The sequence below is a fragment of the Mesoplodon mirus genome (assembly GCF_964341445.2).
Source record: "Mesoplodon mirus genome assembly, chromosome: 2".
Lineage (NCBI taxonomy): Eukaryota > Metazoa > Chordata > Mammalia > Artiodactyla > Ziphiidae > Mesoplodon > Mesoplodon mirus.
In genome coordinates, this window is record NC_138977.1 from 159709415 (window position 1) to 159725964 (window position 16550).

A 16550-nucleotide genomic window follows, 5' to 3' on the forward strand; every position below is an offset into this window, starting at 1 on the left:
GCCAAACAGAAATATCCCCAGCTCAGGTAGTCTCAGTGTGTGGGGGCCACTTAGGAGAATAGAGTGAAAAGAATAAATGTCCAGTTCTCCACGCATTTGATAAATGTCCCTCGTCAGACAGGCCTCTTGGCAACGTGTTCAGAAAGTGGCCTGCGTTTTGTTTCTTTGTTAGTTGGATTGGATTAGAAATGTAGGAAGGCTTCCAGGCTTCCACTTACACATTTAACATGCCTCTTAAGAAACAGTCAAGAAGAAAAGGCAATTATGGTCAACGTGGGGCTATTGGACACATTCTTTAGACCAGTTAGGATTAGGTCTGAGAAGACTCCCCCCAGTACACAGGGGCTTAAAATCTGGAGTTATTTCTCTTTCACACACAAAGTCTGTAAAGTGCTCCACAGAGTAGTGTAGGCCACAGGGCCTCTTACCTCTCCCCTCAGATGGGGCTCCGGGATGTGGCCATGGTCCTCATGGCCCCTCATGCTATGGAGTGCCAGCCATCACATCTGCATCCCAGGTTGGCAATAGGAGGGCAGATGAAGGAGGGTATGGTCTTCATTTAAAAGCACTTTTCTTTCTGGAGGTTCTATATACCTCCACTTCCATCTCTTTGGCTGGAAGTTACTTGCTCAGCCTCACCCAGCTGCAAGGGGAGCTGGGAAATGCATGGCAGCTCCTAATAAATCCTGGTATGGCACTCTGTTCATTTCCTAGGGCTGCTATAACAAACTCCATGGCTTAAAACAACAGGAATTTATTCTCTCACAGTTCTGGAGTCTAGAAGTCTGAAAACAAGGTGTCAGCAGGGCTGTGCCCCTCTGAAGGCTCCAGGGAAGAATCTTTTGTTTGCCTCTTCCAGGCTTGGGGGGTTGCCGGGAATCCTTGGTATTCCTCGGCTTGCAGCTGCATTACTCCAGCCTCTGCCTCCACATGGCCTTCTCTTCCCCACGTGACTGTGTCTTGTCATCTTCTTATAAGGACACCAGTTACTGGATCTAGGGCCCACCCCAATCTGTTATGATTTCATCTTAGTTAGATCTGTAAAGACCCTATTTCTAATAGGATCACATTCTGATTTTCCTAATAGACATGAAATTTGAGGGGGACACCATTCACCCAACTACAGGTACCAAGGAGGAGACGAGAATGGATCTTGGGGTAGCAGCTTCTTTTTCATTCTTTGATGCTCCAAACTTTGCAAATGAAGTGGAACTAACAGAATTATTCACAAATTGGTGGGTTTGTTGGGAGCTGGCTAAACTGAGGTTTTCACTGAGACGAGTGTCCTGATGGATGTGACTGCTGAGAAATGATTAGATTCTGTGCCTCTGGGGCTGAGAGAGGGCATAGTGAGGGCTTTGCAGGGGCTGACCTGAGTCTGAATCATGGATCTGCTTCTGACTAGTGTGTGGGCACATTCACCTCTCAGGGCCTCAAGCTTATCTGTAAGATGGAGTAAATAATGTCTACTTTGAGGGTCTTTTGAAGACTGAGAGAGAGTGTCTCCTAAGTACAAATGTAGTCCTGAGCTCACACTAGCATGTAAGTAAAAAGTGAGAGCCATCATCCAGACTGTTGTGCTTTCCCTAACTCTATGTCAGCTAGAATCTTATGGTTGCAAGTGACAGAAATTCCACCTCAGACTAGCTTAAACCATGAGTCTGTCGGCTCTCATGACTGAAGTAGCAGGACTAGACTCAGGTATAGGTCCAGTGGCACTAATGATGTCTCCCCGGACCCAGGTTTCTCAGGCTCTGCTGTGTCCCCTGATGCATCATTCTCAGGCTCTGAGCTCTCAGTGTGCTGGTGAGATGCCACCACTGTGCCAGACCCCACATCCTCACAGGAAACAGCCCAGATGATTTAAAATGTTGTGTTAGTTTCTGCTCTACAGCAAAGTGAAGCTGTTATACATATACATATATCCACTCTTTTTTAGATTCTTTTCCTATATAGGTCATTACAGAGTATTGAGTAGAGTTCTCTGCTATACAGTAGGTTGTTATTAGTTATCTATTTTATATATAGTAGTGTGTGTATGTCAATCCCAGTCTCCCAATTTATCCCTCCCCCCCTTTCCCCCTTGGTAACCATAAGTTTGTTTTCTACATCTGTGACTCTATTTCTGTTTTGTAAATAAGATCATTTGTACCATTTTTTTAGATTCCACATATAAGTGATATCATATATTTGTCTTTCTCTGTCTGACTTACTTCACTCAGTATGACAATCTCTAGATCCATCCATGTCACTGCAAATGGCATTATTTCATTCCTTTTAATGGCTGAGTAATATTCCATTGTATATATGTACCACATTTTCTTTGTCCATACCTCCGTCAAAGGACATTTAGGTTGCTTCCATGTCCTAGCTATTGTAAATAGTGCTGCAATGAACACTGGGGTGTGAGAGAAGCTCTTTCTTAGCTCCTAAGGAGAAACAGGAGGGTCCTAGCAACACCCTCTTTGGGCCTGTTGGATCTGATTGGGTCATGTACTCATCCCTGAACCAGTTACTGTTAGGCGGCGGAGCCATGCAGGTGATGTGAGCCAATCAGGGCCTGCCCTGGGAACTTGGAGTGATTTCAGCCCCACCCCTCTTCTGAACCACATGGTGAGAGTGGGAGTGTGGGAGAAGGGGAAACAGATGCTGGGAGGCAACCCAGGAATGTCCAGCACACTGAGGTGCTGGGGTTTGGGGAAGCTTGAGAAGCTCACTGTCAGAGGTTTACACTTCCTCAGGTCCTCAGGGCAGGGGGCAAGATCACTAAGGGCCCAGCCTGGGGGCCAGACCAGAGTCGACAAATAGTGAGAGTGCCTGTGTAGCTGTGTGAGCTGGCAGGTCTCCTGACCTCTGGAGCCTCAGGACTCTGGCTGGGGAAATGTGACAACCTAGAAAATGTTGGCTCCAGAATCTATTCCACATTGTCCATCCATTCCTGGATGCCATCTCCACTAGTGGAGACTGTTTCCTGGGAACCTTTCCCACATAATGAGGTGTAAGCCCTCTGCTCATTTTCTAGGATAAATTGGGAATCAGTGCTGTTCCAGGCTGAGAATTTGGATTTCCAGAGATGTCTTGCTTAAGATGCTGTTCTTTCTTGTGGGAGGAACTAGTGTAATGTGGTGGTGGAGGCAGCGCTTCTGGGCTCCAGTGCAAAGTCAGGAGTGTACAGCTGGGATGCTGAGGGGGATGGACTGGAGCCCTACCTGTTAACTTGTAACACCTCCCCAACTGGCACCACTGATTCCCCTCGATTTATCTTTCTCTCCTAGCATTAATCATGCTCTGATCTACTCCATGTTGACTTTTTTATTCTGTTTTCAGCTACCCTCCCCTCTGAAATGGAAGCTCTGAGGGCGGGGACTCTGATCTGTTTTGCTCATCAGTGTTTCCCAGCACCTGCTGATGGCACTCAATTCAGTATTTGTTGAATTAATGAAAGCATGTTTAAGTGGTTTCAATTAATGAACTTTCACGTGGTTCACGTTGCTTCACGTTGCTTCTGGATTGAACTCTGCAGTGGCAACAGTGTTTTCTGCATCAAGTGTTCTTCCCTACAGCGGGGAGGTGCTCCCACCTCCGGCTCTGAAGAGCAGGGAGCTGCAGGTGACCGCCACCAGGGGGAGCAGCAGGCACGTTCTGCAGCTGCTGCAGGAGAAGCTGCACCAGGCACACCCTTGTCTGGAGTTCCAGGAAACTGTCATGGGGAGGTGGCTGGGGATACAGAAGGAAGCGGAGTATCCTTTTTTTCTTCTAAAGAAAGGCCACTCAAAGAGCTTGCCAGAGCTCTGGGACTTTGCTTGAAAACCTCAGTCTGGAGGTTGGGGGTACCATTTGCTGCCTTCTGTAAACTGTATTTTATAAGTTTTTCATGGTCTGCTGTTTAAATCAGATAGCCTTCTGTTACGCAGGAGCTAAAGTAGATTAATGGTGGCCGCTAACACTGATTGTGTGCTTGTAAGATGCCAGGCTCTGTGCTAAATTCTTCCCGTGGTTGAAGTCTCCCCCCAGTTGGACGGGGTGTTCTCAGTGTCCCCACATTACCGAGGCTGAGGCTAAGAGGGGTGGCTCAGTCTGCCCAGAGTCACACAGCAGGTAGGGGCGGGGATTTGAGCTAGCTTCTGTCCGCCCTCAGGGCAGCGCTCCTAACTAGCATTCTCTGCTGTAGCGATCTGTGTCTGAATACGAGGTGTACGATTCAGAAGTAAGAGTTTCAGGTTACAATCAGCTTTAGTTTGTTACCCTCTGAGAGCGTGATGAGTGAGAAGGGCATTTGTATTCGTTTCCTGGGGCTGCCTTAACAAATGGCCACAAACTCAGTGGCTTAAAACAACGGAAGTTTACTCTCTCACTGCTCTGGACTCCAGAAGTCCAAAATCAAGGTGTCAGCAGGGCCATGCCCCACTGAAGGCTCTCAGGGAAGGCCCTTCCTTGCTCTTCCAGCTTCTGATGGCTCCAACAGTTCCTGGGCTTGTGGCTGCACCACTCCAATCTCTGCCTCCCTCTTACATGGTGATAAGTGGAATATTTATAAATGGAATATTTCCTGCCATACCAATAAACAAAGGATGTCACAGTCATCAAAGACTGCAGCCCTTCAACGTGAGCCAGTGAGCCCAGAGGAAACTCAGGGCTGAAAAGAATACCTGCCATCTAGCAGCCCTCAGACTGCAGCCACTCCCTGCAGCCGTGAGCCCTAAGGAAACTCAGGATGTGAAAATACAGGATACTGGCCCCAGATAGCTGAGGTGCGTATCAAAGGAATGATTTCAGTGAGCCCAGACTCTTGCATCTGCCCATATATAGGAAAGCACTATATTCCTTAACTTGAGATATCTCGTTTTCTTTAATTAACAATCATCTTTGGACGTTCCCTACTACTTTGACTTTGTCGCAAAAACTCCTCTATATCCTGGCTCCTCCCCTCGCCTCCTCCGAGCAGTTTCTCAGAGTTACCTGAAGTGCTATCTCCTGGGCTGTGGTCCTCATTTTGCCCCCGATAAAACTTAACTCGCAATTCTCACACTGTGCTTTTTTTTTTTTTTTAAGTCAGCAGTGGCCTCCCCTCTATGTTTTTCTTCTTCGGTCTGCGTCTTTGTCCTATGAAGACACTTGTCATTGGATTTAGGACCCACCCAGTTAATCCAGGACGATTTCCTCATCTTAAGATCCTTAATTACACCTGCAAAGACTGTTTTCCCAAACAAGGTCCCATTCACAGGTATCTGAAGTTAGGATGTGGACATGTCTTTTTAGGAACCACAATTCAAACCACTGCAGTATTCATTCATTCATTTCCTCAATATTTGCACACCTAATGGAAACAAAAGTCTAGGAAAGACAGGAACTACTATTCATTGAGACCTACTGTGTGCATGCAACAATTATAATTAGAGCTAATGTTTATTTTATGCCTACTGCGTGCCAGGCAGTTTTTATGTGTTAATGTATTTCATCCCCAAAACATCCCTATTATTATCCCCATTTCACAGATGGAAAACTGAGGCTTAGGAAGAAATCAAGTAACTAAACCAAGGTACAGGGCCAATAAGTGGTGGCATCAGGGCTAGAACCAGGCAGTCTGGGCCCAGTGGCCTTGCTCCTAAGCAGCCTGCCTGTCTCTGCTGTCCCCTGCAGCCCTCACAGCTCCCCTTCCAGGTGGATGTTCCTACACCCCCATTTTACAGGTGAGGAGCCTGAAGCTTAGAGAGGTTGAGTGACTTGCCAGAGGTCACACAGCTTGCCAGTGGGGGATTAGTCTCCAGTTCATACTTTTGTACTCCATGCACAGTGCTTTCTCCTCTGTGCCAAGTTGTTTTACATCAGTTGGCTTTAACCTTTATGTTGGGTAATCAAGGTAGTATCCACGTTACATTGCCTTACATACAGGCCCGCTCGTGGCGGGCACTCACAGGTATGTGTTAAATAAAGCCACATCATATAGACTTCATCCAGATTTCGTTGAAACCATCCTTACTAAAGCATTAGTATTCTTTTCAGAACTTTTTAATTGTACCGTATCTCAAATAGAATTTATTCCTAAATCCCATGATGATAGTAATCCCTGTAGCTGAAACTCTTATGATTTTTGTCAATTAATGAAACACTAGTACTTGGGAAATTTTCTCTTTTAACACCTGTATTAGTTTCCTAGGGCTGCTGTTACAAAGTACCATGAACTGGGTGGCTTAAACAACAGAAATTTATTCACTCACAGTTTTGGAAGCTAGAGGTCTGAAATCAAGGTGTCGGAGGACCATGTTTTCTGAAGGCTATAGGGGAGGATCCTCCCTGCTTCTTCCGGCTTCTGGAGGCTCCAGGCGTTCCTTGGCTTGTGACCGCATCACTCCAGTCTCTGCCTCCATCTTCTCCCTGTGTGTCTGTGTGTCTCTCCTCTTATAAGGACACCAGTCGTTAGGGCCCACCCAACTCCACTGTGACCTCATCTTAACTAATTATATCCGCAAAGACCCTATTTCCACATGAGGTCACATTCTCAGGTTGTAGGAAGGACATGGATTTAGGGGAGGGGCACCCCAGTATAGCACTCTTACTGGGGCAGTTTCCCAGCTGTTGGCTTTGTGTCCAGAAACAATCGATGTATATGGCCCGTGGCAGAAGCTCCCTCCTCAGTAAGCTTCTTTCTGCTTGGTTTCCTCTAGGGAATGTGGGACGAGGCTGGGCTGGGGGAGCTGGGGCTCACACTGAGGCTCGAATGTGGGGAGGCTGAGGTGCTTTGGAGGCCCCAGAAGCATCCAGTCGGCTCTCTGACTGTGGGACCCTGAGAGACGTCAGGGCAGAGGGAGGAGGTTGGAGTGTCAGCTGCACACGGGGAGTTAACATCTTGGGTGAGGATGCGGCTGGCTGAGGGGAGGATACAGACTGGGAAGAGAGCCAAGCCTTGGAAACTACAGATTTCGATGGTGACCAGGGCAGGGCGAGAAGAAGATGGAGACAGTGAAGTCCCACAGAGGGCGGGAGGGTGGGAGCAGTTCACATAGCTGGAGTGGGCGGCAGTGTCAGACGGGGTGAGAAAGAGAGAGGATGGAAAATTGTTCAGCGAGTTTGCGGGCCAGGAGAGCGTTGGAGACGTTAGCAAGAGCCGTTTACTGGAGGGGTGGGGACGTGGCCAGACAGGAGTGGGAGAGGATGACCAACTCTGTGAAGAAGCTGAGCTGCTGGAGGGCAAGGGGGTGATGGCTGGAGGGCCCTGGCGGGTCAGGACTTGACTTTATTTCATTAAGGTGAGAGAGACACGAGCACTGATCCGTTTCGAGGGTAAGTGTCTGGTTGACCATATAGGGTCGTCGAACCCACAGCTCTGTGCTCCTCTGTGCTGGGGGCGGTGACGGCGGAGCAGGGCCTGGGCTGTGCACTACAGTGTCTCTCTGTCCTGTGTTGCTGAGTTCAGCTGCCCCAGGTCCATGGACCTGCTGAACCTTTCCCTGGGCCTGAGGCCAGCAAGAGAGAGCTTTCCCTGGTCACGAGCCCCTGCAATTGAATGCTTATTCTTTCTCTTTCCAGATGGATGAGATCAAGGGAAAAGATCGTGTGATTCTGGCCTTGGAGAAGGAACTCGGCGTGCAGACTGGGCAGACCCAGAAGCTGCTTCTTCAGAAAGAGGCTTTGGATGAGCAGTTGGTTCAGGTCAGAGAGGCTGAGCGGTACCACGGTAGTCCAAAGAGAGAGCTCCCACCTGGCATAGGGGACATGGCCGAGCTCATGGGTGTCCAGGTGAGGGACTCATGCAAGCACTGGGGCCTCAGAGCTGACCACCTACCTGTCCTTCCTCCTACTGGTCATTCTTCTGGCGAACTTGCCTGCCTGCCTGTCCCCCACCCCTCCCCCTTCCCTCCCATCCATCTGTGCATCCTTCCTTCCCTCCCTTACCCCTTCCTCCCCAAACGTGGAGCTCAGTTGAAAAGAAATGAAAACATGAGTGCCGAGTATATATACAGTGAGAGCTTAGAAAGGGACCCAGTCAGGACAGGACAGGACTTAAAGGCAGAGCTCTGCCCATGAGGAGAGCTCAGCCAGCAGAGAGGGCACCTGGGGCCACAGCTTGGTACTTAACAGGCACAGAGGAGGCCAAAGCTGCATTCATTCATTCACTCATTCATTCATTCACTAAATACTCAAGTGTCTGTTGAGCGTGCTGTGTGCAGACACCACATGAGGTACTGGCGTCTCAGTGGTGAGTGAGGTGGGCACAGCGCCTGCCCTTGAGGAGCGTCCTGGAACTCTGTGATTGTGCCTTTGTCAGAGATGCTTGGCGGGCAGGGGCTCGGACGGGAAGGTCCCCAGATACCATGTTCAGATGTCAGGGAGCCTCTGGAGGGTTTGAGGTCTTGTCGCCTTTGAGATGAAGTCTTTCCACATGTTGCTTGACTTGGGGGAGCCCCAGCATGGCGCATGGTCCTCCTAGTGTGGAGCTCACCTTTGCCCTCAGGGTTTTCCACAAAGGGTCCACAGAGCGCTTTGACTCAGTTAAGCTTTTTCAAAGTATATTTGTATCTTGCTTCCTTTTTAGGATCAGCATATGGACGAGCGAGATGTGCGGCGATTTCAGCTAAAAATTGCTGAACTGAATTCGGTGATACGGAAGCTGGAAGACAGAAATACCCTCTTGGCAGACGAGAGGAATGAACTGGTAATCAGCCCCCAAGAGGCAGATGGTGCCTTGGGATGCAGGAAAGCAGCCCCGGGGCCACAAACCACTCCCTAAACAGGAAGTTAATGCACGGGCCATCTGGTTTTCTCTACTTTCCTTCTAATTTCTTCCTGATTAAAAATCTAACACACGCTTGTTGAAGAAACCTGTTAGTGCCCTTGATTCTGTAGGAATTTATCCTGAGCTAACAATCAAAGAAGTTCAGTGAGGGGTATGGAGAGGGTGTTCACTGCAGTGTTGTTTATAGTAGCAACCAAAACCGAACCAAAACAAAACCAAGCCCCACCTAAGTATTGATCAAAATAATTATGGAACATTTATGCAATGAATTGCGTGCAGTCATTAAGACTGATGTTATAGGTCACATTTATTTGCCATAGAAATTTGTTCACAATGAATTAAATGATAAAAGCAGTCTACAGAACAAAAATACATTGTCATCATCCTGGATATTGGAAGTTGTTTTAGGTGGTGTGATTATGGATAATTTTTATCTTTTGCTTATCTATTTACTTTCTTTTGCATAAAAGTTCACATATTTCTAATTTTTAAAGTAGTGAATGTGAACTTCTGGTTAAAAAAATAAATCTCTAGTAAAAATAGCAATTTCTTGAATATGTTTAAATTTGCTGGATAAACAATTAACCTAATTTTTATGTAGTGGTAGTCAACACGTACAAATGTCTTGACAAATGTCTCATAGTATTTCTCTTTATTCTAAATTTTATTATGAAAGTAAGTGTATCAATATATTTGAAAAACATGGGAGATGAAAAGTGTTAATAAGTGTCACCTCTTCATAATTTTAACAGGATCAGAATAAATTCATTCCCTTCCACTATTTTTAAAGGCATATTTTTATGTAGTTTTCATCAGACTGTACATCTAATATTATGTCTCCACTTTTCACTTACATATTCATGAGCTTAAAAAAAAATCCCTCATGAGAGGCAAAGTAGTTTACTAAGTGGATTAGAAAAAAAAATAGCTTGCTTGAAACAATTCAGACCTTCTGAAGTGTTTAAAGTAAGAATCAATAAGCTGGCCAGCACTGGGATCTTAAAATCATGAGGTAACTTCTGTTAACAGTTTGAGGTGATTCTTACATGTTTATGCTTATGCAAATATTTTGACACCCACGAAGAGCCTTTTTTTTTATTGTTTTGTGGTTACAAATGGGATATTTTCCCTATGTAATATTGTTCTGCAACTTGCTTTTTTCACTTGCTGTATCAATTACAGTGCTCCCCAGCAATGCGTGAAGATCCACCTTTGTCTTTGTAACAGCTGCATCATACTCTGTTGTGTAGACAAACCACGGTTTATTCAACCATTCCTCTACTGGTGAAGATTTAGGCTGTTTCACGTTTCTTTGCTGTTGTAAACAATGCCTCACAGAAGATACATTTCTTACTTTACCGACTTGAACCTTTATTTCTGAAGGATAGATTTCTAGAGGTACAATGTATGAGACAAGGTACATGTTATACTTTAATGGCTGCCATCAGTGTTTTATCTTAACTTTCACAGCCTGGTAACCAAAAGCAGGGGTCTGCAGTCAGTCCCTTGTGTTTGGTTCCTGGTTCTGGCACTTTCTGTGTGGTACGTCACCCCACCTCTTTGTAGCCAGGTTCTTTGTCTGTGAAATAGGGTTGGGGATGGGCCCCCTCCTAGGGTGGTGGTGAGGGCTAAATGAGAGGGGATGCCTGGAAGGGCCGAACATCATTTTGGACACATGGCGAGTACTTGATAGATGCAGTGGCTCTTGTGATTGTCGTGATATTGATAAATATTTTAAATTGTTTATAATTTTCATCCATTAAAATAACCCTGCGAAGACTATCACTATGCATTTAGTTCTCATAACAAGTCTCTGAGGCAGATACTACCATTATTCCCATCTTATAGAAGAGGGAACTGAGGCTGAAAACTCGGCCATGGTCATGCAGCTAGTGTGTGTGTCACGGAGGACACTGTACTCAGAAGGAAAAAGAGTGGGTGCCTCTACTGGAGCAGCCTCCCAGTCCCAGCTCCCCCTCCCCCTCCCCTGTCATTTCTCATGTCTCTGTCTCGCTGGACTGGCCTCCACACAGCAGTCAGAGTGATGGATCATTCTAGAAGGCAGTCCTGACCACAGAGTGCTCCTGCCTCAAAGCCCTGGGTGCGGCAGGAGTGTGGCTGCAGGTGGAAACAAATGGCAGAGCTCTCAGCTCCCTAAATCAGACCTCACCATGCCCGCCCCTTCTCTGCCCATCCCCCCAGACTCCGTGCTCCCGCTGCACTCAGTGATGCGCCGTCTTCTTGTCCGTTCTGAACCCCCGGATGCGTGGTTCCCCGGCCTGGCGTGTCCACCGGCGCTTGTCTCACTGTGTTCTTACCTCTGTTACCATCTTTGTCCTCTTCTCCCGTCTGTTGGACGGTCACCCCATCGTGTCATCCCTTTGACCCAGCTCCCAGCACAGGGCCCGGGCCCAAGAGGGGCTCCCCAGATGCTGATGGGCTGAGAGAGACTGGAAGGACACCCCGTCAGGCATAGGGACTGTGCTCAGAGGACTCAGGGCATGGCTCCAGGGCTGGATGGAGCCCTGAGCATTGAGGCTGGCATGGAGCAGGGCCAAGGGATCGTCTGTTGTCTGAAAAGTGTTGAGCTTTCGGCTAGGTCTCTACCTGGGGAGGAATGGTGGCCAGGAGGAGCTAGGTAGCTGGAATGACCTTTATGCATGTGACCCATGACCTCTGGGGGTTTTGCCCGGAGGTAAAGGAAGTGTGGAAGAGACTCAGGCCACTTGCCGGAGGGGATGACCTGAGGGAGGTCTCTGGGCCTCGTGTTGGGCTGCACCCCCTCCTGTTGCCCTGCCCGAGGCCCTCTGAGGCTCAGGTGGGAGCCTGCATTTGGAAGCCAGGTGTCTGTGGGCTCTTCATGGTGTTTGCACCACCCAGGAGATGTGGTCCCAAGCAGTGGCAGCTCCAGGCCAGGGGGGATCTCCACTGGCCTCTGAAGTTGGGTCTTACAGCTGCTGCCCTCTCTTTCTGACCACAGCTGAAACGCTCCCGTGAGACGGAGGTCCAGCTGAAGCCCTTGGTGGAGAAGAACAAGCGAATGAACAAGAAGAATGAGGACTTGCTGCAGAGCATCCAGAGGATGGAGGAGAAGATAAAGAATCTCACGCGGGAAAATGTGGAGATGGTAAGTGATCGTCTCGGAGTCCTCGTCTCTGCCCGGGCTCCTCCAGCTCCTGGCCCTCACCGTACACATTCTCTGGGGCCACCTCCTACCCGCCTCCCCCAGGAAGCCTGCCGAGCAGTCTCAGTCTGCACCCGTCCCTCCTGCCTCTGTTCTCCACAGTTCACAGCACCGTGGGTGTCTGTGCCTGACGGAGAGCCCGGGGCAGTCATTCAGTGGGTCTCCACCCAGGGTCCTTAGGCCCAGCCCTCATTCTCTCAGCTTCCTCATCTGTGAAATGGGAAGGAAAATATCAGTGCTGTGGGTTTAAGGAGAGGATGGAGTGATGGCATAAAACATTCTCACAGAAAACCTGGTGCACTGAGGAAGCTCAGTATGTGAATGATTACAGTTTTGCTCTAAGTGCTTTGAATTTGGGCCTTTTATTTGCTCCGACAAGAATGATTGGTCTTTGTGGTCAGTGTGGTGTCTTGCAGTTGATGGTTTAAGGAATACTCTGCAGTTCATTGTCTAAACTAGTGTCAGTCATGCCCATTTTACAGCTTGAGAAGACTGAGGCTCCGGGAGACAGAACACCCTTCTCCCATGCCCTGGCAGGTCCAGGTGTGAGTGTGTGTTGTTACCATGTGTTCTGTGCTCTCTTTCCCCAGTGACCAAGCTTTCCAGGCTTGGTGCAGATATCCACCTCTCCCCGCCCCAGTGCCCACCCAACCCGTCCTGTCAGCATCGGGCACGGTCAGCCACACCTCGGGCCTGGCTCCGGTCTGCAGCTGTCCACTCCTCCAGCTTGACGACCAGGGGGCTCTCATCCCTCCCTCCATTCTTCCATCCCATATCCCCAAGCCCACGCTCCATGCCCTGACGCGCATGGTGGGTTCCTATCAAGTGTTGTGGATGAGTGGCCCTGCAGTGCCCTCTCTTCCCTTGGCTGCAGAAAGAGAAGCTGTCCGCACAGGCGTCCCTGAAGAGGCACACATCCTTGAATGACCTCAGTTTGACAAGGGACGAGCAGGAAATCGAGTTCCTGCGGCTGCAGGTGCTGGAGCAGCAGCATGTCATCGACGATCTCTCGCTGGTATGTCTGCATGAGCATGAGCGACAGCCCTCCGTGGGGCGCCATGAGACCCAGGCCCCGGGAATGGCATCAGGGCTGCAGGGCGATGCTGCTGGCAGGGTGGGATCTCACAGAGCTCCTCCTGGTGATGGGCACCTTCCCGCTTTGTTCTTCCAGAAAGCAGCCTCCACTTCATTTATACGACATCACTGGTATCTGGGAGCGGTTTTCATGGCTACTCTTTTTCTCAAATCTTATCCCTAGTTTGCTGCCATTGAGAAGCAGCATCAGTTTTTAAAAACGAGCCTTCTGGCCTTTACAGAGTGGGCATGATCTGTCCCCAAGAAATCTATTTTCTTTTCTTTTAGCCTAGCTGTTGCAGACTGTGAACTTAAAAACTGGAACCTTATGATCAGAGCAGAATTTGAAGGACTTGTTAAGACTGTGTGTGTGTTGTGGGGGGGGATCATTAAGGGGGTTGTATGTCTTAAGTAGGTGGAGTGTTACATCCAGAGAATTCTGCATCTCTTTGTGGAAGGAGCTTAGGAACCAGGAAGGGAGCAGCTATAGTGAGCTTTAGTTGCATCTTAGAAGCAAAGTGTGTTCTGCTTGCCCAAGGGGGTATGTGATGCTTCCATTAGTGGATCTTCAAAAAGTAGAAAAGCCTGGGCTTCCCTGGTGGCGCAGTGGTTGAGAGTCTGCCTGCCGATGCAGGGGACATGGGTTCATGCCCCAGTCCGGGAAGATCCCACAGGCCACGGAGCAGCTGGGCCTGTGAGCCATGGCCGCTGAACCTGCGCGTCCGGAGCCTGTGCTCTGCAACGGGAGAGGCCACAACAGTGAGAGGCCCACGTACCGCAAAAAACAAACAAACAAACAAAAAGTAGAAAAGCCAGTGATCAAAATTCTAGAAAAGGCTTTGACTGTAATTGTCCAATTCATTTTGCTTTCCTATCTCTCTATCTCTACTCCTTCCTTCTTTCCTTCCACTCACCCATCCATCCTCCCTCCCATCCCTCCATCCATCTTCCCATCCTCCCCTTCTTCCCTCCATCCCACCTTCATTCCAACCATCATCTAATCATTTACCCTTCCATTCACCTTTGCTTCATTACACGAAAGTCTTTATGCCACATAAGATGAAAAAAACACGCTCAACAAAACAATGATAGAGTTGAAAGAGGAAGATTAACAGATAAGACTAGAGAAAATGAAGATAGCAGCATCAGTTAAGATCAGGAGGGACACATGGGTGGACCATATGGGCTGTAGTCAAGCACCAGATTTGTCTCTGTGTTTCCTGGCAGCCAAAGAGAATAGGAACATTTGATTAGGAAGGAGAGAATTTACTGGTTTTATCTGCTACTCCTGCTACTACTCGATGGGTGCCATTTCTACTGACAAGAACCACAGGTACCCACAGTCTCTGAAGGGCAGGTTCCAGCCCATATAGCAAAGGAAAAACCTGAGAAACAGAGAAATGAGGTGTGTCACCTGACCAGGAGGAGGCCCCATGGGGATTTGGCCCCAGCTCTGAGATCAAAGCTGCAAGCTTTTTTATTTTCTGCTGGGATCACTGACAGCTGATGTCTAGTCAACACTGCCTAAAGTTTTATAGCTTACAGGCCCAGGGACAGACAGGCTGGAGTTTTACAGGACTGGCAAATCTTGGCATTTTTTCTGGGATGGTCCAAGTCCAGTTAACGACATGGCTCTGTAGCTGTCAGTTCTGAGAAGCAGCCATGCCTTGGGTGCTCAGAACCTGGACTGACCCAGGCCTGGTGCAGACAGGTAGGTACAGCAGCATTGTAAGTTATGCCCTCTGAAGTCAGCTGGGTTGGTGGATGTGATGTGAGGCTGGCTGAAAATCCCAACAGTTGTGTTTCCTTCTAGGAGAGAGAACGGCTCTTGCGCTCCAGAAGACATCGTGGGAAGGGCCTGAAGCCACCCAAGGTGAGCGTACGATGGCGCAGCTGCCCTGCTTTGGCTCCATGCCAGGGTCTGCAGGGCGGATGGTCCAGGCACGGGGGAGAAGTGAGCAATCCATAGAGGAGCCCTAAAAGCAGACACGCTCACATCTCTGCATATTCGATGGTGAAAAACCTGTTATAACTACCTCTCAAATCAACGTGGGGCTGCTTACTGTAATTTATTCATGGAAAATTTACAGATGAATTCTGTATTTAAGCCTCAGGGGATGCTCACCCAAAATTAAAAACTTAAATACTTAGACCTTTTGAAGGATTTAAAAGATACTTAGTCTTGGTTTATAACATCTATATCCTGTTTTGAAAAATCAGGAGCTTTGGGCTTTTTTGGAATGATACAGAATGTGTTCTTTTTGGAGAATGTGGTTTTGCCCATTTTATAGAGATGGTGTCCAAATGTCCAGTGAGGAGAGCAGAGCTGGGTTTGGAAAACTCAGATGCCCACAGGGACCAAGGTGGAAAGTAAAAGAGCAAATTGGTATTTAAAAAGGACTTAGTTTGCATTAATAACCGTAAACATTTTTCACTTCCATGAAGATGTGGGCCTGTTCTCCTTTTTATTGAACCAGATGCCCCTCATGGTTTATCTTTTGGTAGAGATATGGTTGTAGAGAAATATTTCTCTCCTATAAAGAAAACAGCAGTGCAGATGTCTTACTGAATGATCACAGACATATGGCTTTGGTGTCAGGGTAACAATAGGGAGTGGTGGGGACTGTGGAAAACTGGGCCCAGAATATCAGCTGCTCTAAGAAAGTGAACCAGGTGGTATCAGATATTCCAGTCATTCAAGAGAAGTGGGACTTCTTATGCATTAGTTTCCTAGGGCTTTTGTAACAAAGTACCACAGACTGGGTAGCTTAGAACAATAGAAATGTGTTATCTCAAGGATTTGGGGTCTAAAAGTCTAAAATCAAGGTGTTAGTAGTGCCATGCTCCCTCTGAAACCTGCAGGGGAATCCTTCCTTGCCTGGTCTTAGCTTCTGGTGATTTACTGGCAATCTTTGGCTTTCCTTGTCTTAAAGCTGCATAACCACAATCTCTACTTTTGTTGTCATGTGCCATTTTCCCTGTATGTCTCTGTATCACGTGGCTATCTTCTTATAAGGACACCAGTCACATAGGGGTCCACGCCACTACAGTGTGCCCTCATATTATTGCAATGACCTTATTTCCAAGTGAAGTCACATTCTGAAATACTGGGGGGTTAGGACTTTAACATATCTTTTTGGGGGGACTCAGTTCAACCCATAACACCTTTATGTAAAATCTAAGGGTTGTAAATATTGGTGCAAATTGTTTATAGTATACTCTGTGGGCCAAATAAAATATATCTGTGGACCAAATTTGGACACATGGATAAGTGGTTATTTATACCATCTCATTTAATCTTCATAGCAACCCTGTGAGATTGGTGTTATTTTTTTTCATTTTAAAGTTACAGGAAGTATATAGATATAAAATTTAGAAATGAGTCAGAGGTAAAGTAATTGACAAGGCTGACCTTCAGACTCAAGTCTTGGGCTCCAAGGCCCAAGCTCATGCCACCAAGTGAAGTTGAACGAGGTGCAAATCTCTATGCACTGACATTAGAAACTCAGAAAAGGGAAGTGGTTCAGCAGAACTTGGTTATTTTTAAATATATATATT

General features: G+C 47.7%; 1 protein-coding gene across 4 annotated transcripts in view; it reads left to right on the forward strand.

The window, feature by feature from the left end:
- JAKMIP1 (janus kinase and microtubule interacting protein 1) overlaps nucleotides 1-16550 on the forward strand; it is a gene marked incomplete at both ends in the record, with an annotated part of 71702 nt that overhangs the window by 9437 nt on the left and 45715 nt on the right. For 3 of the 4 annotated variants that reach the window (XM_082605194.1, XM_082605195.1, XM_082605197.1), the window contains 5 exons: nucleotides 7528-7737; nucleotides 8534-8653; nucleotides 11715-11861; nucleotides 12793-12933; nucleotides 14806-14865. In XM_082605194.1, the coding sequence (XP_082461320.1) occupies nucleotides 7528-7737; nucleotides 8534-8653; nucleotides 11715-11861; nucleotides 12793-12933; nucleotides 14806-14865 (678 nt within the window). The remainder of the gene's footprint in view (nucleotides 1-7527; nucleotides 7738-8533; nucleotides 8654-11714; nucleotides 11862-12792; nucleotides 12934-14805; nucleotides 14866-16550) is intronic. The other variant, XM_082605196.1, reaches the window with a different exon arrangement.